At 46.0% G+C, this 27,705-nt stretch overlaps 1 protein-coding gene across 1 annotated transcript in view; it reads right to left on the bottom strand.

The window, feature by feature from the left end:
• Positions 1-27,705, bottom strand: part of LOC140209438 (solute carrier organic anion transporter family member 3A1-like) — a 235,540-nt gene that overhangs the window by 31,652 nt on the left and 176,183 nt on the right. The window contains exons 3-7 of the mRNA XM_072277690.1: positions 23,610-23,708; positions 21,777-22,034; positions 19,640-19,804; positions 12,224-12,422; positions 7,693-7,831 (exon numbers count right to left, since the gene is read on the bottom strand). Of these exons, the coding sequence (XP_072133791.1) occupies positions 7,693-7,831; positions 12,224-12,422; positions 19,640-19,804; positions 21,777-22,034; positions 23,610-23,708 (860 nt within the window). The remainder of the gene's footprint in view (positions 1-7,692; positions 7,832-12,223; positions 12,423-19,639; positions 19,805-21,776; positions 22,035-23,609; positions 23,709-27,705) is intronic.

Raw genomic sequence — 27,705 nt, 5'->3', positions numbered from 1 at the left:
GTTGAAATGGAATAACTATGTTTTATCTCATTGCTAATGGGGGTTCATGACAGGGTATGAAAGTAACTAGTCGTCAAATTGGGAGTTTGCTCTGCACAGATTGACTGCCTTTTTCCTTGCATCAGGGACTGTAGTTCAAAAATAATTGGCCATAAAAATCTTTGGCCTATCATGAGACTTTGGTGGGGGGGGGGGTGGCTACAGAAATCCATGTTTGCTTTTACATTTAAAGATGAGCTTTATTTGTTACATGTACATTAAACAGACATAGAAAGGGGTCATTTATACCAATGACCAACACAACACGATGATGTGCTGGGGGCAGCCGACAAGTGCTGTGCTGTAACAACACAGCGTACCCACGAGTCACTCATCCTAACCGTACGTCTTTAGAATGGGTGAGGAATCCGGAGCACCCATAGGAAACACATGTGATTATGGGGAGAATGTACAAACTCCTTACAGTCTGTACATTCAGTGGTGGGAACTAAACCCCTGTCAGTGATCACCGGTGTTGTAAAGCATCATGCTAACAGCTATGCAACCTTCTATTTTACAGAACCACCCTTAAATATTCCTCTTTGAGCATAACTATACTGCTATGAAGTGCTTTGGAAAGATATTGTTGCATTAGGTGTGTTACAGGGCATACAGGAGCAAGCTATATCAGCTGGTTGAGTGGTGTCTTAGCAACAACCTTGCACTCAACATCAGTACAGGAGTGCGCCACTTAACGTCCATTTGGACAACGTCCAATCGCATATATGTCCGTAGTCCGGATCGGAGAACGTGACGTAGCGGACATAACCAATCTTGTGTATCGCGCGTCTCTTGAGCGTAGTAGCGTTATCTCTCTGCTTAATTTTCTTTCGAAAATATTACCGTAAAGTGCATCATGGCTTCCAAACGCAGCAAAACACTCCTAGTGATAGCAGCAGCAAGAGGCAAAGGAAAAGTATTGATTTGGAAGTGAAACAAAAGGTTGTTAAACAATATGAAGGTGGAAAACCAGTGAATGCCATTGCTCGGGATTTAGGCATGTCGCACTTGACAATCACGACGATCCTGAAAAACAAAGAAAAAATTCTCGCAGCTGTTAAAGGATCGGCCTCACTGATAACTACAAGGCTCATGAAAATGCAACAGGGACCTATATCAGATATGGAGAAATTGCTAATGACATGGATTTAGTCAATACAGGTACACTACAGTATTTCATATAGGTTTGTTAAGTATATAATATGGTGCTCGCACAACATCCAAATCACGTAACGTCCAATTTCACAGAACGTATCGTGGATGCTAAGCGACTCATACCTGCAATACCAAAGAATTGATTGTGGACTTCAGAAAGGTTAAGACAAAGGAACACACTCCAGCTCTGGTAGATGTGTCAGAAGTGGAAAGAGTGAGCAATTACAAATTCCTTTATGTCAACGACATCTGAGGACCTGTCCTGAACCTAACATATCGATGCAGCTATAAAGAAAGTAGCTATATTTCATTAGGAGTTTGAGGAGATTCGGTATGTTATCGAAGACGCTCATAAGTTTCTACAGGTGTTCTGTGGAGTGTATTTGAACTGGCTGTATCACCAGCTGCTATCAGGTAGGGGAGCGGCTACTGCATAGGATCGAAGTAAGCTTCAGAGAATGGTAAAAGTAATCAGCTCCATCATGGGCACTAGCCTCTGTAGTACCCAGAACAACTTCAAGGAGCAATGCCTCAAAAAGGTGGCATCCATTATTAAGGATTCTGTCACCCAGGTTTTGAATGCTACCTTCGGGCAGGAGGTACAGGAGCCTGAAGGCACACATTCAGTGATTCAGGAACTGCTCCTTCCCCTCTGCCATCCGATTTCAAAGGTTCGATGGTTCCATTTAGTATCAGAGAATGTATAAAGTGTACAACCTGAAATTCTTGCTCTTCACAGACATCCACAAAAACAGAAGAGAACCCCAAAGAATGAATGATAGTAAAACGTTAGAAGCCCAAAGCCCCCTCTCCCCCCTCCCATGCACAAGTAACAGCAAAGCATCAACCTTCCCCCAGTTATTTCAACAGGAAATAATGGACATTGAACCCACGATCACTACCTCACTACTTTTTTATTTCTATTTTTTATTTCATTGTACTGCTGCTGCAAAGTCAACAAATTTCACGACATATGCCGGTGATATTAAACCCAATTCTGATTCTGAGAGAAATGTAGTGTTGTGGTTGTTATGGAAATCTTCAGGGAACCTTCCCCATCAAGAAGGCCTCAAAGCCCTCCACTACAGTCATAGTCATAGTCATACTTTATTGATCCCAGGGGAAATTGGTTTTCGTTACAGTTGCACCATAAATAATAAATAGTAATAGAACCATAAATAGTTAAATAGTAATATGTAAATTATGCCAGTAAATTATGAAGTAAGTCTAGGACCAGCTTATCGGCTCAGTGTGTCTGACCCTCCAAGGGAGGAGTTGTAAAGTTTGATGGCCACAGGCAGGAATGACTTCCTATGACGCTCTGTGCTGCATCTTGGAGGAATGAGTCTCTGGCTGAATGTACTCCTATGCCCACCCAGTACATTATGTAGTGGATGGGAGACATTGACCAAGATGGCATGCAACTTAGACAGCAACCTCTTTTCAGACGCCACCGTAGAGAGTCCAGTTCCATCCCCACAACATCACTGGCCTTATGAATGCTTTCTGGACAACAGACCTCACCAGTTCCCCACCACCACTACCCTGCTCCGGTTGGTGGAACTGGTACTCACACTTAATAACTTCTCTTTTGGCTCTTCCCACTTTCTTCAGACCAAGGGTGTAGCTATGGGCACTTGCATGGGCCCCAGCTATGCCTGCCTCTTCGATGGTTATGTGGAACAGTTTGTGCTCCACACCTATTCTGGTACTGCTCCCCAACTTTTCCTTCACTACATTGACGACTACATTGGTGCTACTTCCTGAACCCGTGCTGAGCTCATCAATTTCATCGACTTTACTTCAAACTTCCACCCAGGCCTCAAATTCACTTGGTCTATCTCGGACACTTCTCTCCCCTTTCTCGATCTCTCAGTCTCCATCTCTGGAGACAGACTGTCCACTGACATCTTCTACAAGCCCACTGACTCTCATAACTACCTCGACTATACCTCTTCCCACCCGCCACATGCAAAAATGCCATTCCCTATTCCCAGTTCCTCCGTTTCCGCTGCATCTGCTCCGAGGATGAGGCTTTCCGTTCCAGGACATCTCAAATGTCCTCTTTCTTTAAGGATCGTGGTTTCCCTTCTGCCGTCATCAATGAAGCCCTCACCCGCATCTCCTCCATTTCCTGCACTTCGGCCCTCACCCCATCTTCCCGCCACCACAACAGGGACAGGGTTCCCCTTGTCCTCACCTACCACCCCACCAGCCTCCGGATCCAGCACATTATCCTCCGCAACTTCCGCCACCTTCAACAGGACCCCACCACCAAGCACATCTTTCCCTCTCCACCCCTCTGCGCTTTCCACAGGGATCGTTCCCTCCGTGACTCCCTGGTCCACACGTCCCTCCCCACGGATCTCCCACTCGGCACTTATCCCTGTAAGTGTAAGTGCTACACCTGTCCCTACACCTCCTCTTTTGCCACCATTCAGGGCCCCAAACAGTCCTTCCAAGTGAGGCAACACTTCACTTGTGAGTCTGTTGGGGTCATCTATTGCATCCGGTGCTCCCGGTGTTGCCTCCTCTATATCGGTGAAATCCCACGCAGATTGGGGGATCACTTCGTCGAACACCTCCGCTCCATCCGCCACAACAGACAGGATCTCCCGGTTGCCACCCACTTCAACTGTGCTTCCCACTCCCATTCAGATATGTCCATACATGGCCTCCTCTACTGCCATGATGAGGCTAAACTCAGATTGGAGGAGCAACACCTCATATACCATCTAGGTAGTCTCCAGTCCCTTGGTATGAACATTGAATTCTCCAACTTCCGGTAATTCCCTCCCCCTCCCTTCCCCTATCCCTATTTCACTCTGCCCCCTCCCCCAGCTGCCTACTACCTCCCTCATGGTTCCGCCTCCTTCTACTACCCATTGTGCTTTCCCCTATTCCTTCTTCACCTTTCCTGCCTATCACCTCCCTGCTTCCCCTCCCCCACCCCTTTATCTTTCCCCTTACTGGTTTTTCACCTGGCACCTACCAGCCTTCTCCTTCCCACCCTCCCCCACCTTCTTTATAGGGCCTCTGCCCCTTCCCTCTACTGTCCTGACGAAGGGTTCCGGCCCAAAGCGTTGACTGATTGTTTCCACGGATGCTGCCCGACCTGCTGAGTTCCTCCAGCGTGTTGTGAGTGTTGCTTTGACCCCAGCATCTGCAGAGTATTCTGTGTTCAGGGAATGAATGCATTTCTGTTGAGTGTCAGGTGGATGGACAGTTAAAAACCACTCAGTATAGTTCCAGGACAATCATTCTTGTATTCCATAAGCCTTAAACAACTCATTGATCTTGGTTAATGAGTAAATTTGCATGCTGAGAATACTGATATGTCGCTTTATCAAGAATAAGCATCTACTATCTGAAGCAGATGGCACAAAAAGGAAAATTAAGTATTTTACTTCACAATAGAAACAAGGGTTTTTTTTTTGTTAAGGTTTCACACAGCTGCAATTTAATATAAAATGGCTCATTAATTTTCTGATTACTGTGAAAATAATTTTAGAATATTGGGGCTCTGAGACAATGTGACAGTAAGGAGAGGCCCAGATGTCCAAGTATAATGATTAAAATTTCAGCTGTGGATAAAAATAGAAACAAAAGTAAGATTTTGCTTCCTACTTCCAATTAATTCAGTGAAACCAGCCCACTGTCTAATACTCTTTATTCTATTTTAAACAGATTGGAGGTTAAGTTCAAGGGACAAGAGAGAAATTATACAAATATTCAAACTGTTTCATGGAGACACAGGAGGCTGCAGATGCCGGAATCTGAAACAACAATCTGCTGGAGGAATTCAGTGGGTCAAGCAACATCTGCTTGCGGTGGGTGGGTTTGAAACCTATTGAATATTAAAAGGCCTAGATAGAGTGGACATGGAGAGGATGTTTCCTAGAGGGAGAGTCGCTGATCATGGGGTGCAGCCACAGAGTACAAGGATGACCCTTTAGAACAGACATGAGGCGGGATTTCTTTAGCCAGAGGGTGGTGAATCTGTGGAATTCATTGCCACAGACAACCGAGGAGGCTAAGTCATTGGATATAATTAAAGCAGGAGTTCCGAACCTGGGGCTCCTTGGACCACTCAGTTAACGGTAAGGCTCCATGTCATAAAAAGGTTGGGAGCCCCTGACTTAAAGCGTAGGTTGATAGTTTCTTGATTAGTAAGAGCATCAAAAGTTACTGAGAGAAGGCAAGAGAATAGGTTGAAAGGGAAACTAAATCAGCCATGATGGAATTGTAGAACAGAATGGGCTGAATGGCCTCATTCTGCTCCTATACCTCATGATGTTATGGTCTCATAGGGTGGAGACAAAATATTGACATTTCAGGTCAAAACCCTGCATCTTTCTGATCCGAAGCCTCGACATTTCCCTTCCATTAACTGTTGCCGCACGAGCTGCTGAGTTGCTCCAGCAAATTGGTTGTTGCTTTAAACCACCAGACTTCATGCAAATCCTCTCTGGCTCTGTTCTGTAGATAGATGAAGGTATACAGGGGTTGGCACGGTAGTGTTGTGGTTAGTCTAATGCTTTACAGCGCCAGTGATTGCGATCGGGGTACAGATCACGTCGCTGAGTTCGACGTTCTCTCCCGGATTGTGTGGGTTTCCTCCGGGTGCTCCGGTTTCCTCCCATGTTCCAAAGACATACGGTTTAGGGTTAGTAAGTTGTGGGCATGCTCTGTCAGTGCCGGAATCATGGTGCCACTGGCAGGCTACGCCCAGCCCAATCCCCAGACTATGTTAGTCGTTGACGCAAATGACGCATTTCACTGTGTTTCGACGTACACGTGACAAATACAGCTAAAAGTAAACTTTTATTTAAAACAAGCTAGTTTACATCATGTGGAGGAGCAGCTGTCACTGGTAGATATTTAATGTGCCAGTAGAAACCATCTTTTATGAATTAGCTACTCCAGGTTGTTTCAGCCCATGTAAGGTGTTACCTACACAGGCTCTAGAAGAGTATTTATTCAAACTGGCTACATTTTACCTACTCCCTACGGTGCAATTTCTTTTCCTCTCATTCTCGTGCATCAGAGTCTAGGTCTCGATGGACTCCAAGCAAGGTTTATAAATTAGCAGATCGATCAGCTGGTTGAGTTAATTGCAACAACAACCTTGCACTCAACATCAGTAAGACCAAAGAAATGATTGCGGATTTCAGGAACGGGAAGTCGAGAGAAATTACACCGGTCCTCGGGGAAGGGGGCGGGCGCGGGAATCAACGGTGGAATGGGTGAGCAGCTTCAAGTTCCTGGGTGTCAACATCTCAAGGATATATCCACCATTTTAATGCAATGATGAAGAGGGTATGCGAGCGGCTGTACTTCATTAGGAGTTTGAGGAAACTTGATAAGTCACCAAAGGTTTTAGCAACTTTCCACAAATGCACCGTGCAGGGCTTTCGAACAGGCCGTGTCACCATCTGGTATGGAGGGGCCACTGCACAGGGTAGAAAAAAGCTGCAGATAGTTGTAAACTCAGCTAGCTCTACCATGAGTGCTGGCTTCCCCATCATGGAGGACATCTTCATTAGGCAGTGCTTCCCCCCCTCCCTGACCTCTTTCCAACAGGAAGGATCCCTATCACCCAGGACATTCCCTCTTCTCATTGCTACCATTGGAGAGAAGGTATAGGAGCCAGGAGCCTGAAGCCACACTTCTTCCCCTCCACCATCAGATTTCTGAACAGACAATGAACCAATCTATGAACCCTACTTCAGTACTTTTCACTTCTTATTTAACATATATTTACAGTACGGGGTGAAAGTCTTCAGTATATTTATAGCTAGGGTGTCTGTGTCTTTTGTACAGTACTGTATGTGTCAATGTGGTGCGGAGAGTGTGTTTGTAAATCTGATGGAAGGAAAGGATGTTGGGAATGGCGAGGGTGGAGTGCCCTGGAAGGGATATGGGGCAGGTGGCAGAGAAGGAGTGCCAGGGGCAAGGGGCGGTGCAGGTGCAGACACACCCCGTCCTGAGACACTAAGCAAGGTCATTTGATTCCAAACAATTGGTTTATTGATAACTGCAGCAAGACTCTGTGGTGCTCCCTACTCCCTCTCTCCCTCCCCCTTTTCCCAACCATGATTCCCCCACCTCTGACCCCTTCCCACTCTCAGTCCACAATAGAGACCCAGATCAGAATCGGGTTTATCATCACTCACATATGTCATGAAATTTGATTTTTTTTTGCAGTAGCAGTACAGTGCAATAACATAAAATTACTACAGTACTGTGCGGAGGTCTTAGGCACCCTAGCTATATGTATACCTAAAACTTTTGCACAATTATATATATATAGTAATTTATAAAGCATTTTATGTATTGTTCTGTATTGCTGCCACAGTCAGCAAATTTCACCACACTTGTCAGTGATTCCGGTTTTTGTCCGGATGCTGAATTGATAAGCAGAGGTGACAACGCTGCCTTGCAGGCTGTGAGGCTCGTTCCAACCACCGTACTTGATGTTAATGTGCATTCACTTACCACACTGGAACAGCCAGCGAAGCACGAGGACAAGTAGGTAACTCCATCTGACCCACAGACTGGATTGTAAGCTGTTGTCTTGCAATTGCAGTCGCTGTTGCAAGGAGCGTAAGGGTCCAGATCTGCGTCTGACACGGTACTGCAAAGGAAAGCAGAGAAAAGTCATGTCTGTCCTCTGTACGTTGGTCTCGACATTCAAGTTGTGCACCCTCCAATGTGAGTTAGGAAGGAAATGTCCTTGTAATCCACACTGTCTACTGGCTTCCCCTCACCCTCACCTACTGAAGAACCCAATTTTATATTTTCACGCTTAGAGTTTAAATCCCATTATGTAAGCTCCTCCAGAGAACTCCATTCCTTTTTGCCTTGTTCAGTGTCCCCATCATTTGTGGTCTTACCTTGAGGTATCTACGCCTCGACCTATAGAGCTTCCTCTGCATTCCTCTTCCCCTTTAGTACCCACTCTGCCGACCAAACACAGGACAAACTTCCTAATTCTCGGCTCTGTACCCACATGGGATAAGTGTAGATGGGCATTACAGCTGGCATGGATGAGGGGGGGCTGTAACGTACTGTTTCTATGCCGTACATTTCGACGTATCAGTGTTTTTGTCTTCTGCAGACCTTCACAGTACCAAGGGCAGTCTTTCCACATGAGGCTGTATGTAAATCCAGTTGTTGACAAGGTGACAGGATAGATCAGGAGAGGTTAAACTCATCACGTAATCTCTAATTTGTTTACTAAATAATCCCACTTTAACTGTTACTCTTCACTCCGTTCCCCCGTTAGAAATGCTCACCTCCATTTTATCAGTAACATACTTATCCTGCATCTCACTTAAATGAACAAACATACAACCGGAGACCAAATCCTTCTCCCGATAAATGAACGATCCAACCTTACATGTACTAATATCATTGTAAGCCTTATCACTGAATATCAGGAGTTTGATTACTAACTGGTATTTGATTGTTGAATCCCACATCATTTGCATTCCTCACACTATAATCAATTGATAATTCACCTGTTTGCAAGGAGGGTTTAAATTTATACAACGTAAGTTCCTTGCAGTGTTGATTGTTTTTAATTCTGTTTAATATAACATTAATGCATTCATTGTACTTGATCCCTATCAATACCATGCATGGGTGAATCTCCCAGGCTGTTTTATACAAGGTGGAAATGCCCCTCTTAACCATTTTTTGGCCTGGGGTGCTGTTGTGATCAATATGTGCCCCCTCCCGACCCTGCTCATTTTCCCTTCTCTTCCCGTCTATCAGGCAGAAGATACAGAAGCTCATAGCACCAGATTCAAGGACAGCTTCAATCCCACTGCTATAAACATCTTAAATAATAAAGATGAACTCCTGATCTCTCAAACTACCACATCAAGGCAAGTGTAACGTTAGCATTCATTTCAAGACGTCTCTAGAATACAAGAGCAGGGATGTGATGCTAGGGCTTTGTAAGGCACTGGTAAGGCTTCATCCTGAGTATTATGAACAGTTTTGGGCTCCTCATCTAAGAGAAGATGTGCTGGCATTGGCAAGGGTTCAGAGGAGGTTCACAAGGATGATTCTGGGAAAGAAAGGGTTATCATACGAGGAACGTTTGATGTCTGGGTCTGTACTTGCTGGAATTTAGAAGGAAGGGGAGGTATCTCATTGAAAGCTTTCAAATGCCTCAGTTTCATTCAATTTCCCTTTCATAAACCCATATTCCAAACAAACATGCTTTCACAATAACAGTCCATAATAATTTCACAGTTCTATAGGTTTCAGTTTTTTGGGTGGCTCTCTGTTTCTTTAAGGATAGCACCTCTGGACCTGTGGAGTAGCATCAGGTGCCTTGTCAATGATAACATTCTCGTTGTGCCTCTAGACTTGTGGAGTGGCTTTGGGTTTGGTAGGTGTCTTGTCTAAGACAACATTCTCGGTTTCCCGTATTACGTTGCTGTCAGTGACACGATAATCACAGAGGTACGTTCAGTGACTGTAATGTGACCGTCTTGTTGGATGCAGTTGACTCAGGTGTGTTCTTTGGTTGAGCATCCAGTATCTGGTCCACACAAAGTCTCCATGTCTGATCTCCAACATCCATTGTGTACATCAGTGGTCCAGTTCTTGTAGCTATCGCACCAGGCCCACTCGTCCTTGGTAATCACGTGCTAGGACCTCCTGTCCAATTTCAAAGTTCCCTGCTGTTTCACTCAGCAACTGTCTGAACTGGTTATTCTGTGCTTCACTCCAGAGGTCTGGTTTTAGGAGGTCTATGCAAGATCTCAGATTCCTGTTCATGAAAAGCATTGCAGGTGTTTGATTTGTCATCACACGAATAAAGTTCCAATACACAAAGAGGAAGCTGTCCACCACGTGTGTAGAGAAAAGTCCTCCTTGTCCATCACCTTAAGGGACTTCTTGAAGGTTTGGGTAAACCTTTCAGCTAACAGATTTGTTGCTGGGAAATGTCTGCTTCCATTTTTTTTTCATGAACAGTCGGAATTCTTCTGATGTGTACTTTGGTCCGTTGTCACTCACAATTTGTTCTGGGAAGCCATTTCTGGGGAAGATAGTTCTCAGAACGGAAGCAGTCTTTTCTGAGGTGGTTGACTACACCGGTATGACCTCTGGCCACTTTGAATGAGCATCCACAGCAACCAGAAACATGGAGTCCATGACAATCTGTACTCTTTGCCAGTTGATGACGGCCACTCCCGTGGGTGTAACACTGCCTGTGGAGTGCATTTTGAACTTTTTGGCATCCTAAACAGCTTTTGGTCAAGTATTTGATCTGTTTATCTACTCCCTTCACAAACACCTTCTCATCAGGATTAAGCAGCTGGGACAGCCTCTGGATAGTGCTAACATTTGGGCTGCAGTTGCCTGTTGATGCCGCACTGAGAGCTTTGATTGAGTGCCAGTCTAGTTGGATACTTTTTTAACTATTCACACCTGAAAAGTGTGGGCTCTCCACTTTTCAATACATAAAGTTCCAACTGTTGTGTTTGGTCTCCACACATCACATTTACCTTCAGTTTCCCTTTGGGAGACACTTTCTCACCTGTGCAAGTCTTGAGCATCACTGAGCTTTTCTCTAATGGTGTCTTAGAAAACAGTCTGTTGTAGTCAGCCTCTGGAATTACGGGCAAAACTGTCTCTGTATCCAGCTGCATTTTCAGTTTTACACCAGACACATCTATTGTGATCCAGATGATGTTTTGATCTGATGCAGTTATACTATGCGGTTCTAGGCATGACAGTTCACTTTTGTCAGACTCTATGTTGTCTGATTCTGTTTTACATTCAGTAACTTTATGCATTTGTTTAGTTTTGTGTTTGAGACTTTTCACTCAGATATGCTTTATGTCTGGCTTGCACATTCTCTCTACGTCACTCTGTCTTTGACACTTTCTGCAGGCTTCTTCATTGAACCCACGGTCATTTGCATCATGGGAGGATTTGCCACATCGATAACATCTTTGGCTTTTTGCGCTATTCAAAGATATTTTGTGGATTTCACATTCCAATCTCCTTTACTGTAATTCTGCTGCACCCTTTGTTGCGGTCTCTAATGATATTGCAATGGTCAATGCTCGTTCTAAGGTTAGGTCTCTTTCTGCAGATAGCCTCTTTCGAGTGCTTTGAGTATGCATGCCACATACAAGCCTGACCCTTAATGCATCAGAAAGTCCATCTCTAAAGTCACAATACTGGGAAAGTTTGCACAGTTCTACACTGTATTCAGAAAGGCTTTCATCTTTTGACTGGTTCCTTTTATAAGATCTAAATCTCTCAGCTATTACCAGTGGTTTAGGGCTCAAGTGATTTTGTGAAATTGTAACAATTTCATTGGACGTCTCGCTTGCTGGCTTTTCAGGGGTTACTAGGTTGCGTAAGTAACTGTACTTTCTTGGGCCCATTAAGCTAAGAAGTTTAGGGGCTTTCTATTGCTCCTCTACATTGTTTCCATTACAATACAGCTCAACCCTCTTGATATATGACTCCCGGCCTTTGTTAGCGCTATCAAACTCGTCAACGTACCCGACTGAAGCAAGTTACTTTCACTTTAAATTCAGTGCGTCTTTCACTGTTACTAGGCACTGCACTCACAACTTCGTTAGCGTCAATGACGGCCTTCTCGTGCGTTTAATTCTTGCTGTTTCGGCCTGTAACTGTCAGTGCAGTTGGCGATATTCTCTGACATTCAGGTTCCTACTCATCGCCAATTTGTTGTGTCTGTGCACATCTACATATCAATTAAATAAAAGCACGCACGCGGGGGATGGCTTTATCTGGTGTATTCACATTGTAGTGAGTGAGAGAGAGAGAGAGAGAGAGCAATGTGCATGCATAGACAACAGTTCAATTTGTAGCGCTAAGGCGGGGCGGTGGGGTATTGCTCTAAAAGAAATAGATCTATACATTACAAATACTTTCAAACAATTTTCCTGCAAACAAGTCACCTAGAAAAGAAATTTATTGCCTTCAAAATCCTCGGACACAGCACACTGGTTAGACAATTTGTACTCACGTGTTGCCATAAGGAACGGTGACTCCTGCTATGGGCCCCGTATCACATCCAAGGAAGAGGAAGGAAATATAGCATCCGGTGGAGATGAGGTTGACCAACATGGCCATCCTAACGGCTCCAAGGGCTGTCAGGCTGAGCTTCTTCACCAGCAGGCCTCCAAGGAAGATTCCCAGGCACGCACAGGGAATGGCTGTCATTCCTGTGGATAGAGGGGAGAATGCTTGCTACGGTTCTCTTGTGCCACAAGAGAATGAGGCCACTCACAGGGAGGAGCAACACCTCATACTCTGCTTAGGTAGGCATGATCATCGATTTTCTCCTTTCGGTAAGTTTTTTTTCCTCCCTCTTTCCTTCTTTTCTTTCACTCTGCCCATCACCTTTCCCAGTCCCTCCTGCTTCTTTCCTTTCTCCTATTGTCCAAACTCCTCACCTATCAGATTGCTTCTTCTTCAGCCCTTTACCTTTCCCACCCACCTGGTTTCACTTATCACCTTCTAGCTAGCCTCCTTCCCCTCCCTCCCCCCACCTTTTTATTCTGGTATCTTTCCCCTTCCTTTCCAGGACCCGAAGAAGAGCCTCGGGCTGAAACGTCGACTGCTTATAGGCATCTGTTAGTCTTGAGACCATGGATTTGCCCCTTGGAAGGTTTCCAGGGCGCAGGCCTGGGCAAGGTTGCATGGAAGACCGGCAGTTGCCCATGCTGCAAGTCTCCCCTCTCCACGCCACCAATGTTGTCCAAGGGAAGGGCATTAGGACCCATACAGCTTGGCACCAGTGTCGTCGCAGAGCAATGTGTCTTGCTCAAGGACACAACACACTGCCTCAGCTGAGGCTTGAACTAGCAAACTTCAGATCACTAGACCGACACCTTAACCACTTGGCCACGCGATGACTGCTTATTCATTTCCATAGATGCAGGCTGACCCGCTGAGTTCCTCCAGCATTTTGTGGGTGCCGCTTACTACGGTTACCTGGACTTTGACGGAACCACACCTGAGGTATGAAGGCAGTCCTGGTCTCTTCTCAAGGAAGGGTATGCTTACCATGGAGAAAATGCAGAGAATGTTCACTAAACTAATTCCTGGAATGAAGAGACTGTCCTATCAGGAGAGAATGGGTCAACTAGGCTAGTATTCATTAGAGTTGAGAAGACTATTTATCCTATTTTATTTAGTGACACGGCATGGAAAATGACCTTCCAGCCACGCTTCCTAGCAACCTTTAATAACCCCGATTTAATCGCAAATTGATCACGGGATGACATGCAATGACACATTATCCTACATGGTAAGTCTTTGGACTATGGAAGGAGACTAGAGAAAAGCCACACTTTCCACGGGGTGGACGTTCAGAAGGTGCCGGGACTGAACTCCAAACTCCAATGCCCCGAGCTGTAATTGCGTTGCACGAACTGTGGCGCCTAAGAGGAGATCAATGAGGCTGTCTGGGTGCAGTGATGACAGTCCCCCGGATTGTCTAGATGTAGGAGTTTCACATTCAAGGCACAGGGTTAGATATTTAGAACAGAGATGAAGATTAAGTTCTTCCCTTGAGGATGGGGAACTTGTGGAAATATCTGCCACTGGGGACTGAGAAGACCACAGAGCTGAATATTCTCTAAGAGTGGGTTATCAGATGTCTAGACACTGAAAGCATCACCAGGTATGCGGAGAGTGTATGTTGGTGGCATTGGGAATAGAGGATTAAACATGAAGTTGTTGAAAGCTGGAGCAGAATTGATGGGCTGAATGGCCCACTCTTTATACCAGAGTGTAGAATCAATGCATTAGACATATTAGACATGTTATAAGGCATGAATTCACCTATAGTCACTTGCTCTAAATGTTTGAAACAGTAACTTACACCAACGCAATCAGTATTGAAGTCAATGGAACGAAATTTCGGAAGTCAGAATGAGATGCCTTTGCTATTAAATTCTGTGTGAGCTGAAAGTGACGGGAACTAATTTTGTCTGCCTTTTGCATGCGTTGTTCTGGATTTCCAGCATTCGCAGCATCTCTGGCGTTTATGAATCGGGAGCAGGGGTAGGGCACTTGACCCTTTGAATCTGCCGAGGCATTTAACTTGATCGTGGCTGATCCAATTGTAACGTCACTGCCATTGCCCCCGATCCTCGGTCACCATTCACCTCCTTACTTATCAGGTATCTCCCTACCCCTGCCTCAGAAATAGTCCATTTTCAATGCACAGGATCAAAAGAGGTCGCAGAGGGTTGTGGATACAGCCAGCTCCACCATGGGCACACGTCCCCGCATCCCCTCTATCGACACCTTCAGAAGTTATTAACAGGACCCTGACCGTCTGGGACACGCCCTCTTCTCAATACTATCATCAGGGAGAGTGTAGGAGTCTTTGAAGAAGAGAGTTCCAAAGATGGGTGAAATTCAAGGAAAAAAAATCCACCATTCCATACTTCGAAACTTTGGCCACAGTACAGGCAGTCCCTGGGTTAGACAAGGGCTCTGTTCCTGGCAACTGTAGGTAAGCAGGTCACAAATATCCATCTCTGTAATAACCCATATTGTATCACACTACATACACTTCCTATAACTCTTTTATTTCATTGATTATTCACCCGAACACACCCCATAATTAAACTACTAGAATATATACTGTATCTAGTCATTAAAAAATGCCATGAAACATATTATCATTACTAGCTTGAAAAATGTTTAAAAATTTATGGAGGAATTTGCATTAAATCAGAATATGTAAATTAGGTCATCTATTAACCCAGGATTTCCTGGGCAAGGCAGAGTCATCTGCATGCCCACTGTGCTCCCAGCGAGGAACCCTGGAGCACATCCTCAGCGGCTGCGCAAGGGCACTTGGTGAGGGACGGTACAGGTGGAGGCATGATCAGGTCCTGAAGACCATCGCTGAAGCCGTCAGTGCAGGAGTTGAGTGGGCGAAGCGGTCCCGACCCTCCAAGCAGACCATTGCCTTTGTCAGAGCTGGGGGGCAGCCAATAGCTGCCAAAAGAACATCTGCAGGCATTCTGACCTCTGCAAGGGACTGGCAGCTGTTGGTGGACCTTGAAGGGCAGCTGAAGTTCCCCAACCATATCGCAGCCACCACCCTGCGACCAGACATTGCCCTTGTGTCTGAGTCTACTAAGCAAGAGGTGCTGCTGGAGCTGACAGTCCCATGGGAAGATAGCTTGGAAGAGGCCTTTGAAAGGAAGCTCTCCAAGTACGCAGGACTGGTCAGCAACTGTCAGCAGGCTGGATAGAGAGCGAGGTGTCTCCCAGTGGAGGTTGGTTATGCGGGATTCGCAGCCCGTTCCTTAGTTAGAGCCTTCAGCATTTTGGGCATCGAGGGAGAGAGGAAGAGGAGAGCCATCCGCAGTACCACCGATGCGGTAGAGAGGTCCTCAAGATGGCTGTGGCTCAAAAGAGGGGAGCCATGGAGTCATAAGTAGCTAGCCATCTGGACACAAGCTGGGGTCTGATCAGCCCCGGCTGGGTCACCTGGAGGAGGTTGTATGATGTTGAAAGACCCGAAACACCCAATGATTCCAGGAACATCACTGAAGATGTGTCCAGAAGCATCAATAGATGTGTGTACACAGCAGTAAAGGAAGTATCTTCTCTGCTTTCACCACGTCAGGACCTCTCAGGATCTGATCTGCTTGGTGCAGTTGGCATTTTCGCCGGTGGCCAGTTAAGATGGTGCCTGGGTGGGTCCTCATTCCACCAACCTGCTCAATCACGCCTGTCTGCTTCATTTGCCCCGAATGGTCAGATTATTTTTATTTATTCATTTATTTCGAGATCCAGCACGGTAACAGGCCATTCTGGCCCAATGGGCTACGTCACCCTGATACACCCATATGACCAATTAACCTATGAAGCCATATGTCTTTGGAATGTGGGAGGAAACCAGAGCACTCGGAGGAAATCTATGCAGTCACAGGAGAATGTAGAAACTTTTTGCAGACAGCGGCGGAATTGAACCTGGGTCGCTGGTGGTATAACAGCGTTACGCTACCATGCTACCCTTAGTAATTCGACCTTATCATCGTCCACCCTCTGTCACTATTTCCACTAATCCCTCCTCCGGCTGTCAGTCACCCTCCTCACCTGGATCTACCCATCACTTGTCAGCTTGGTTTTATTCATTTGTTTGGGTTTTTTTGGGGTACGTCACCAAAGACTCGAGCGAATTTCTACAGATGTACAGTGGAGAGCATTCTGACTGGTTGCAACACTGTCTGGTATGGAGGCTGCATCGAAAGGGCCTCAGGACTCGCACCACCAGGTTCAGGGACAGTTACTACCCCACAACCATCAGGCTCTTGAATAAAGGGAATAACTCCACTCACTTGCCCATCCATTGAGATGTTCCCACAACCAATGATCTCACCCTAAATTGTTATTTCATGTTCCCGTTACTTACTGCTATTTATTTATATTTGCATTTAGATTATGAAGACACGCAGTCCTCTTTTACTGTCATTTAGTAATGCATGCATTAAGAAATGATACAATATTTCCTCTGGTGTGATATCACAAAACACAGGACAGACCAAGACTGAAAAAACTAACAAAACCACATAATTATAACATATAGTTACAACAGTGCAGCAATACCATAACTTGATGAAGAACAGTCCATGAGCACAGTAAAAAGTTCAAAGTCTCTCAAATGTCCCACATCTCATGCAGACGGGAGAAGGAAGAAAAACTCTCCTTGCCATGCCCGACCACAGTCTGACTCTGAGTCATCCGAAAACTTTGAGCCTCCGATCAGCTCTCCGACACCGAGTACCCAGCACCATCTCTATTCAAGCGATTCGACCTCAATCGCGGTTGCCAACAGCAGGCAAAACCGGGGATTTTGAGGCCTTCCCTCCGAAAGATTCACGATCGCGCAGTAACGACAGCAGCGAATGGGCGTTTCAGAAATTTCTCCAGATATTCCTTTGTGCTTTCATGTCTGTCTCCATTTGCACAGTTTGTTGTCTTCTGCACTCTAGTTGATCTTTCATTGATCCTGTTATAGTTACTATTCTATAGACTTGCTGAGTATGCCCACAGGAAAATGAATCTCAGGCATGTATATGGTGACATATATGGACTCTGATAATAAAATTTACTTTGATCTTTGAGGCTGCAGAGGGCTGTAGACTTCATCAGCTCCATCACAGGCACAATCCCACCGAGGACACCTTCAAAATGCAAAGCCTCAAGACGGCAGCATCCATCATTAAGGACCCTCAGCATCCCAAAACATGCCTTCTTTTCACTACTGCCATTGGGGAGGAAGTACAGGAGTCTGAAGATGTGCACACTCAACGTTTTAGGAATAGCTTTTTCCCCTCTGCCATCCTATTTCTGAACAGCCCATGAACAGCTTCTCTTTTGTACTATTGATTAATTTTTAAAAATGTATCTTACAGTTACTATTTACTGTATGTATTGCACAGTACTGCTGCCACAAACACGACAAATTTCACAACGTATGTTAGTGATACTAAACGTGGTTCTGCTTCCCCAGCCCTTCCCCTCACCTTTCACACTGGCTCTCTCCCCTCTATCTTGCAGTCCAGATTCAAAGTTCAAAGTAAAATTTATCATCAGAGTGCATACAAGTCACCATATACAACCCTGAAATTCTTTCTCCTGCAGGCATACTTAGCAAATCTGTAGAACAGTAACTGTAAACAGGATCAAAGAACAGCAAACTGAGCAATGCAGATATAAATAAGTAGCAATAAATAATGAGAGCATGAAATAGCAAGATTAAAAAGTCCTCAAAGTGAGACCATCGGTTGTGGGAACACCAGAAATAGAAAGAGTGTAGTTACCCTCTTTAGTTCAAAAGCTGCTAGTGACTGTTCTTGAACCTGGTGGTGCCAGTCCTGAGGCTCCTGTACCTTCTACCTGATGGCAGCAGCGAGAAAAGAGCATGGCCTGGGTGGTGAGGATCTTTGCTGATGAATGCTGCTCTTCCATGACAACATTTTATGACGATGTGCTCAATGGTTGGGAGGGTTTTACCCGTGATGTACTGTGCTGCATCCACTCCCTTTTGTAGGATTTTCTGCTCAAAGGCTTTGGTGTTCCCATACCAGGCCATAATGCAGCCAGTCAGCACACGTTCCACCACACATCTATAGACGTCTGTCATGGTTTTTGATGGCATGTCAAATCTCTGCCTAATCCTGAGGAAGTACAGGTTCTGTCGTGTTTTCTTTGCAATTACATTTACATGATGTGTCCTGGGCTGGTCCTCTGAGATAGTGACACCCAGGAATTTAAAGTTACTGACCCCCTCCACCTCTGATCCTCCGATGAGTACTAGCTCTTGGACCTCTGGTTTCCCTCTCCTGAAGTCCACAATCAGTTCCTTGGTCTTATTGACATTGAGTGAGAGGTTGCTGTTATTGCACCACTCAGCCAAGTTTTCAGTCCCCCTCCTGCATGCTGATTCATTACCACCTTTGATAGATGAAAGATCTCGACCCAAAACATCAACTGTCCGTTTCTCTCCATAGGTGCCGCCTGACCCACTGAGTTCCTGTACCAGATTCTAACACCCGCAGTCTTTTGCGTCAGTTAACAACCGGTAGTAACTAGCTGCAAAACTTCTCTAATAGTCTACTGTCTACTTGCCCCTTACTTGAATCACAGTAATTATAAAGGGTTTAATATGATTGAACCCAGTCTGAACCTAGCTGGACATGAATATATGGGTTTGCTGGTTCACTGGGAAAGTAGGAGGCCAATGCCTGCGAGTCTGCAAGCCCAGTGGAAGTGGTAGGCCTGGAGGGGGCCTGTCCTGGGTTTGGAGGATTGTCTCTGTGTGTGATTGGGTGGGTTGGTGGATGAGAAGGAGAAAAGGGGCTTTTTTTGCCTTTGTTTCTTTTTCGCTGCTGCTGTCCTAACGAACACCATGGGCCTGCTATGTTAGCGCTGGATTGTGTGGTGACTCTCGCAGCCCGTCCCCAGCACGTCGTTAGGTTGTGTTGGCTGTGAAAGCAAACGGCGCATTTCACTGTATGTTTTGATGTATGTGTGTTAAATAAATGTATCTGAATGTCAGTCTCTGGTAACGTGCCTCTTAGGGCCTCTGTCCCTTCCCTCTTCAGTCCTGATGAAGGGTTCCGGCCCGAAACGTTGACTGATCGTTTCCACGGATGCTGCCCGACCTGCTGAGTTCCTCCAGCGTGTTGTGAGTGTTGCTCTGGCAACATGCATCAGGAAGCAGGGGAAATCTTTCCTCAATATTTCCCTCTCAGTCAACATCTACAATGACTGGGTCACTATAAGATTGTGGGATTGACGGTGGATGGGTTGGGTTTCTGATACAACTAAGGGAGGTGATAGATCAGGTCAACCCTCTGACTTTACCGCAACCTGGCACCGCGGGCATCTCCAAGGTTTGACTCACCCAGCAGCTGGTTGGCGGAGGAAGCCGACAGGCTGAACTGCTGCTCGAGGTACTTGCCCAGGAAGGCGGCAAACCCGGCGACCACTGCAATCTCCATGCAGGCGGCGAGCACAATGCAGGTAAACACGGGGTTCGACAACAAGTGCTTGGTCACCTTCGGGATCACTGCAACACAAGCAAGGCCCTCAGCAGTGAGAAAACCGACAAACTGCGGATGCGGGGGAACCTGAAATTAAAAAACGTCGCCCGTCGTGCAGCATCTGTAGGGAAAGAGACTGTCTAGAACTGTCGAGGAGGCTTCAGCCAAAAGTAGAGACCATTTAGAGGGGAGCGACAACTTATATTTTGTAGCTTCAAAACATTAAATTAATTCAATGGACGACACGTGTCTGAAATGTGAGTCTAACTTCGTGCTTTTACTTTAAGTGAGGCACGCAGTATAATGGTGATGCATCCAATTCATGTATTTATACACATAATGAATTATCTAAAGAACAAAAATGCTTATTCAAACATTATATTTACAATATTACTCAAATGTTACTGAAATATTAAATACTTGACAACAACTAACAATAAGCTGCAGGAGAGGCACAAAACGAGAAGGAAAGGATACTCGATGTGACAAGGCAACAAGGTAACTGGAGGCTAGGACCAATGGGTGAGGCTGGCTGGTTCCTTTCAGTGAACAAAGATTGGGGATGAGAGCTGGGATTAAATAGGCTGCAGGTGTGAGTTGGAAAGTAGTGGCAGGTAATTACACAGGTAGAGACTGAGAGGTGCCTGCCAGAGACGGAATTAATATTTTAGGTTCAGGCAGCATCTATGGAAAGAGCGCCAGCAAAGTGCCTGTTTCTGTGTGGTAGTGCTCGATGCGTTTATATTTAGGGTGAACCTGAGGGAATCTTCTTCATTTCAGGGGGCGGATAGGAGTATGGCACGAGCAGCCAGCGCAAATGGTGAATGTGGGTTCAATTTCAACAGTTAGGAGAAGATTGTGTCAGTTTGTGGATGGAAAGGGTATGGAGGGCTAAGGTCCAGGTGTGAGTTGATGGGAGATGGTCGAATAATGGTTTGACATGGACTAGATGGGCCGAAGGGCCTGTTTCAGTACTGTAGTGCTCTATGACTCTATAATGTTTCAGGTCAAGATGTTGAATATGTTTCTCTTTCCACAGATGCTGCCTGAACCTAGGATATTGATTCTAGTTCTTCCTCTACAGATACTGACTGACCTGCTGAGTGTTTCCAGCTTTTTCTGAGGTTGTCATGGGAACACTCTAAAATATGGCCTGCCACATTTTGAATTTGAGTGTGTAACATGATAAGAGGCCAAGCAAGGTGAGATAAAAGAAAAGACTTAATTCTCATATCAGAAGTGACAATAATTAGGGGGCACAAAATCATTCTTACAGTAGGAGGATTACAGGAATTGAAGGGTTTTAGCCTCATTATATTAAGGATGGGGAAGGTTTAGAGAGAGTGCAGGTTTACCAGGATGCTGCATGGTAACGGGCCCTTCTGGCTCAACGAGCACACGCCACCTAATTACACCCATGTGACCAATTGACCTACTAGCTCGCACAGTCTTTGGACTGTGGGAGGAAACAGGAGCGCCTGGAGGAAACCCACACAGTCACGAGGTGAGCGTACAAACTCCTTACAGGCAGTGTTGGGAATTGAACCCAGGGCTGTTTCATTGCCAGGATGCTCACGAGGTGTGGGGTTGAGTTAGGGGGTGGGGAGTGAGGGGGGGGGTGAGGTAGAGGGTGGGGGGTGGGGAGTGAGGTAGGGGTGGGGGGTGAGGTAGGAGATGGGGGATGAGGTAAGGGGTGAGGATGAGGTGGGTAGGGCCTGAGGTAAGGGGTGGGAGGTGGGAGTGGAGAGGTGAGTTAGGGGATGGGGAGGGGGGGCTGAGGTATGGGTGGAGGGGGAGGGGTGAGGGGGTGGGGGGCAAGGTAGGGGATGGGGGTGTGAGGTAGGATAAGGGGGTGAGGTAGGGGAAGGAGTGTGAGGTGGGGAAGGGGGTGAGTTAGGGGTTGGGAGTGAGGTAGGGAATGGGGGTGTAGGGGAAGGGGGTGAGGTAGGGGTGGGGGCGAGGCAGAGGGTAGGGTAGAGATGGTGGACGTTCACTGACCTCTCATCTGTTGGAAGCAGGACAAGGAGTGGGCCGGTTGCCGTAGCTCCATCACCCCGTTGCCAGGCTTGGGCCTCTCGAACTGCTGCGGGAGGGTGGCCATCTCGCTCTCTGGCATCCGGTCGCTCTTGACGGTCAGCGACTGCGGGAAGCCGAACATGAAGAGGGCGGAGAAGAAGAGCAGAGCTCCGGAGAGCAGGAAGCCCCCCCACCAGGCCCCGATCCAGCGAGGGTCCTCGGGGGAGATGTCCAGTTTACCTGCGGGGTGAGGGGAGCCACTTAGAGAGAGAGAACGATGTCCGCCCAGCACTTTGGGCCAAACTAGCCCCAATTGGAGAGGGAGCCATAGATCAATACAGCACTGAGACAGGACCTCAGCACATTTACCCACTAACCCCCATTCCAGGCCACTCCTACCAGACTCTACCCCTGCACATCACTGGGATGGGGGAGGCAACTGGGAACCCTGGAGAAGCCCACGTGATCCATGGAAGAATGTTCGAATTCCACACGGACCGCACCGGAGGCTGGGACTGAACCCACTGAATCCACTCACTGAACCACTGTGAGCCTTTCTTCTGTTGGGGATCCCAGTTCGCCAATTTCCACCCACCTGGTCAAACCTCTCCTGCGTCTCACCCTCTCCTTCCCTGTAACCATGCTTTGTCCTTCTGAGATTCCTGAGCACGTCTGGTCTGATCGTCACATTGACTCTATTCTCACAGACCCTGGAAATGCCTCACTGTTACCCCTGTCCTCTTTAACCTCCCTCCTCTTCCTCAGTGCTTGCCCTCCTGGCCTGATGTGGTTCAGAGTCAAACGCTGGCCGATGTCACAACCTGTATTGTTTTGCTAAATTAAATTTGCCCCTTAAGTGCAACTTGTGTTGGTATTGAAGAACAATTTAAATGTTTTGTTAGTTCCTAATTCTGATCGTATCAGCTGCAGGATTTATTAAAATTCCTGTTTTATCATTAACAGTGCAGTGGTTTGGGTGTGTTGTCTCTAAGCTGCTGTCACAAACTCCCCTCTGAACCTGATGTAACTTTCCACTGTCTTTCTCTCTATCTGTGTTTGGAGAAAGTGTTCAGATACCTTCACACCTGACTACTCCACAGAAAGAGGCAGAGTGATATTGAGCTTTCTTTAAGACAGAAGAGAAGAGGGTTGTTTCTCAGCCTAAAGCCAATAGTTGTCTTCAGTGGGGCAGGAGCAGATAATGATCAAAATTCCAGGGTTACAGGGACCAGCATGGATTCCAGCTCTTGATCGCCATCTGGTGTTCACTACCAGATAGGCAGGTGAGCGCCCACTGTGTGTGTGTGTGTGTGTGTGTGTGTGTGAGAGAGAGTGGGTCTGAGTGTGTGTGTGTGTGTGGGTCTGAGTGTGAGTGTGTGTGTGTGTGTGATCAACTTTGAAGTTTGAAACTAACATTATAATTACGTCAAACATGAGAAAATCTGCAGATGCTGGAAATCCAAAGCAACACACACAAAATGCTGGAGGAACTCAGGAAGCCAGGCAACATATAAGGAAAAGAGTAAACAGTCGACATTTCAGTCCTGGTTATGGGTCACGGCCCGAAACGTCACTGTTTATTCATTTCCATAGATACTGCCTGGATTGCTGAGTTCCTCCAGCATTTTGTGTGTGCTTTTTACAATTATGTCTCCTTGTTTGAGATTCCCTCATTAGTGGAAATATCTCGACACAAGTCCCCTTATACGTTTAACCTTAATTATGTTGCCTCATGTTCTTCTAAACTTCAAGCAATGCAATTCTTATTTCTTCCACACGCACACACGCACACACGCACAAATACATGTCACGTACTGGTGTCAATGAAAACTGCGTCCACGTAGACTTTGGTGCAAAGTGATCCCAGGATGAAGCCACAGGCAGGACCGAAGACCAGGGTGGTGAAGAGAATTCCTAAAAACCAGGAGAAACACACAAACTCAGCAAGGGTCAGTGAGCTTTGCTCTCATCCCGGACACGATAGGAAGCTCCCACACATCCCCAATCCTAACCCAATTCCAGTCCCAGAGAGCAGAGCTTGCAAATCCAGGTTGATGCCCATCAGAAGTACTGTGGGAGTGCCACATATCAGAGAGATTAAATTTCTGGGGACATATTAAACTAGGGACTCTTCACTCATAGACAGAGGAGATTCTAGAGGCTGGAAATCCAGAGCAACACACACAAGACACTGGAGGAACTCAATAGGTCAGGCAGCATCTATGGAGAGGAATAAACAGTTGTAGTTTTGAGCTGACACCCTTCATCAGGAATGGAAAGGAACTGGGAATTAGCCAGAATCAAATGGTGGAGGGAAGGGGAAGTGTACAATTTGGCAGGTGAGCAGTGAGACCAGGTGAGGGGGGAGGGTTGAAGTAAGAAGCTGGGAGGTGATAGGTGGAAAAGGTGACAGGCTGAAGAAGGAGGAATCTGATAGGAGAGGACAGTGGACCATGGAAGAGAGCGAAGGAGGAAAGGGAAGGACGAGGGGAACCAGAGGGAGGTGATGGCTAGGCGAAGTGAAGGTGCTGAGAGAGTAACCAAAATGGGGAATGGGAAAAGAGAGAAGGAAGGAGGGGGGAAAATTCCCAGATGTTAGTGAAAGCAATGGATTTTATTATCTCTGAAGAGTATTAATAATGCCTGGAGTCACATGCTTTGTAAAGACACTGCCCAGAAGAAGGCAATGGCAAACCACTTCTGAAGAAAAATTTGCCAAGAACAATCAGGGTCAAGACCGTGATTGCCCACGTCATACGACATGGCACATAATGACGATGATAGATAGAGAACGCATGCAGGCATTTTCCCCTCAGGTTGGGTTAGGCTAGAACTAGGTCATAGGATTTAGGGTAAAAGCTTACATATTTCAGGGGAACCTGAGTGGGAACTTCTTCACTGAGAGGGTGGTGTAAAAGTATGAAACAAGCTGTCAGCACAAGTGGTGGATGCTGGTTCAATTGCAACACTTAAGAGAAGTTTGGGCAGGTGCATGGATAGGAGAGGAATAGGGGGGTATGGACCAGGTGAAGGTAGGTGGATCTTAGACAGACTAGGCTGGCATGAGCTAGATGGACTAAATGGCCTCTTCCTGTGGTGTAGTGCTCTATGATTCTATGAAATTCCAGTGTTTTTAATCCACTAAATCTTAAAATTTATTACTGTTAGTCTTGAATTTGCTCAATGCTGCCAAGCTGCCTTCTCTGTGACGTGGGATGCTGTTGCCTCTTACTGTGTTCAGCGAGCTTCTTTGCTGTCTAACGTGGAGCTCTACTGGCACCTGGTGGTCATCTATTGTAACTTCACATTAGGAACCAATAGCAGAGTGAGGTACAATGTTTACATCCCTGGAGAATGATCAGAAACTAGAGTACTGTGCGAAAGTCTTATTCACATATATAGCTAGGGTACAGTAAGTGCTGCTCTTGTCAATGTGGAGCACAGCGTGAGTTTGTAAATCTGGTGGGAGCAAAGAATGGCAAGGGTGGAGTGCTGTGGGACAGGTGGCAGAGAAGGAGTGCCAGGACGGGGGTGTTGAGCGGGTGCAGACATACCCAGCCCTGAGACACCAGGCGAGGTCATTTGATTCCAAACGATTGGTTTACTGATCATTACAGAATGCCTCCCTGGTACTTCCCGTCCCCTCCCCTCTCCCTTCCCCTTCTCCAGTCACGGTTCCTCCCTCCCTGCCCCCTCCCCACTCTCAGTCCACAATAGAGACCCATATCAGAATCAGGTTTATTATCACTCACAGATGTAATACATAGAACATAGAATAGTACAGCACATTACAGGCCCTTCGGCCCATGATGTTGTGCCGATCCTCAAACCCTGCCTCCCATACAACCCCCCACCTTAAATTCCTCCATATACCTGTCTAGTAGTCTCTTAAACTTCACTAGTGTATCTGCCTCCACCACTGACTCAGGCAGTGCATTCCACGCACCAACCACTCTCTGAGCAAAAAACCTTCCTCTAATATCCCCCTTGAACTTCCCACCCCTTACCTTAAAGCCATGTCCTCTTGTATTGAGCAGTGGTGCCCTGGGGAAGAGGCGTTGGCTATCCACTCTATCTATTCCTCTTATTATCTTGTACACCTCTATCATGTCTCCTCTCATCCTCCTTCTCTCCAAAGAGTAAAGTCCTGGCTTTACATTAGTTTTTTTAGTGTTTAAATTAGTTTTTTTTTGCGGCAGCAGTACAGTGCAATACATAAAATTGCTACAGTTCTGTGATAAGTCTCAGGCACCCTAGCTATATATCTGTGCCTAAGACCTTTGCACAGTACTGTACCTCAAGCTGAATTTTAGAAATGCCACAAATAAAATAGACTCGTGATCTCACTAACTACTGTGTTATGATCTTGCAATTTACTAACTGCCTGCACTGCACTTTCTTTGCTACGGTAACGTTAAATTCCGCTGTGGCGGAGCGGCATGGTGGTGTGGCGGTTGGCGCATTGCTTTACAGTGACAGCGATCACCAATCAGGGTTCAATTCCCGCGCCTGCCTGTAAGGAGTCTGTACTTTCTTCCCGTGCCCATGTGGGTTTCCCTCTGGGCACTCTGGTTTCCTCCCACAGTCCAAAAGACGTACGGGTGGGGGTTAGTGAGTTGTGGGCATGCTATGTTGGCGCCAAAGCATGCTGATACTTGCGGGCTGCCCAGCACAATCCTCGCTGATTGGATTTGACAGAAGTGACTCATTTCACAGTATGGCTCGATGTTTCGATGTACGTGTGACAAATAAAGCTAGATTTCCTTTCTTCTTTCTCTAAATTCTGCACTGTTACTATTTTCTCTTGTACTACCTCGATATACTGCTGTAGTGATGAGTTGTATGGATGGCACGCAACACAAAAGCTTTTCACTGTACCTCAGTACGTATGACAATACTAAACCAATTTATCTGTGTATATTCCAGACACCCCATCTGCTCAGACAGCAATGCAGGGGATGCAGAATAAACCTATCCGGTCAGGCAGCATCTATGGAGAGGAATGAACATTTATCCATATGAAAGGTCTTCATGAAATACACTGGATTACAAATTTTTTCAAAAGTTTAGCTTCCTTTGAATTTTTTGTTTGTTTAGGATAGACTGCTTGAAGCTGAGCACAAATATAAGGTCAGAGTACTTGTATCATGTCGGAATTTGGAGAAACAAGAAATTAACTTTGACTGAATATAATGTCTTTATATTCTGTATAATGCTTTGCAATAGGTTAACTGAACTAAAACTGTTTTGTTGATGATTTTCATTTGTACTCAGTGTCTGAGGCTTCTCGTTTAGGTGTCCAGCAATAATCAGCCCATATCGATGGATCCTAATTGCCCTGATACCGTCCCTCCAAGACCGCAATGTCTTAGTGAAACCTTTCACCGTGCTCATCACTGCCAGTGCCAAGACTTGCAGAGAAAAAATCTAAATGGGAACACAGAAAATGAATCTTTAGTGACATGTTGCACTTCATGGTTTTGTGGGCTTGAAGCATGTTGTCAACCAGCTGCACAAAGTTTGGTGCTCTGTAATTGCCAAGAACATTTTCAACAACATCCTTGAATGCCTTCCATGTGATTTTCTCCGGTCCAACTAGAAGTTCTTCAAATTGCCTGCATGATTTGTGGACCAACAACAATTCCTTCCTTAATCTTGGCATCAGTTACTCTGACTTGAATTATGAAATGAAATAACGAATATAAGTAATTTCAAAAAAATGATGAGAAATTTCACAGTGAATTTCATGATCAGTAGCCCAAAATCCATAAGAAACACCCCATAGTATTCAGGAAACAAAATCGTTGTGATCCATTGATAAGAACAGTCTATTTCCCTCCAGAGATACCTGGCTGAAACCCTCCAGAATCTAGCTTGTAGCTCCAGATTCCAGCATCTGCAGTCTCTTGTC

The sequence above is a fragment of the Mobula birostris genome, chromosome 14, assembly GCF_030028105.1.
Source record: "Mobula birostris isolate sMobBir1 chromosome 14, sMobBir1.hap1, whole genome shotgun sequence".
In the NCBI taxonomy this organism is placed as follows: Eukaryota; Metazoa; Chordata; class Chondrichthyes; order Myliobatiformes; family Myliobatidae; genus Mobula; species Mobula birostris.
Note: the sequence above shows the minus strand (reverse complement) of the source record. Positions and strands in the feature narration are given on the sequence as shown.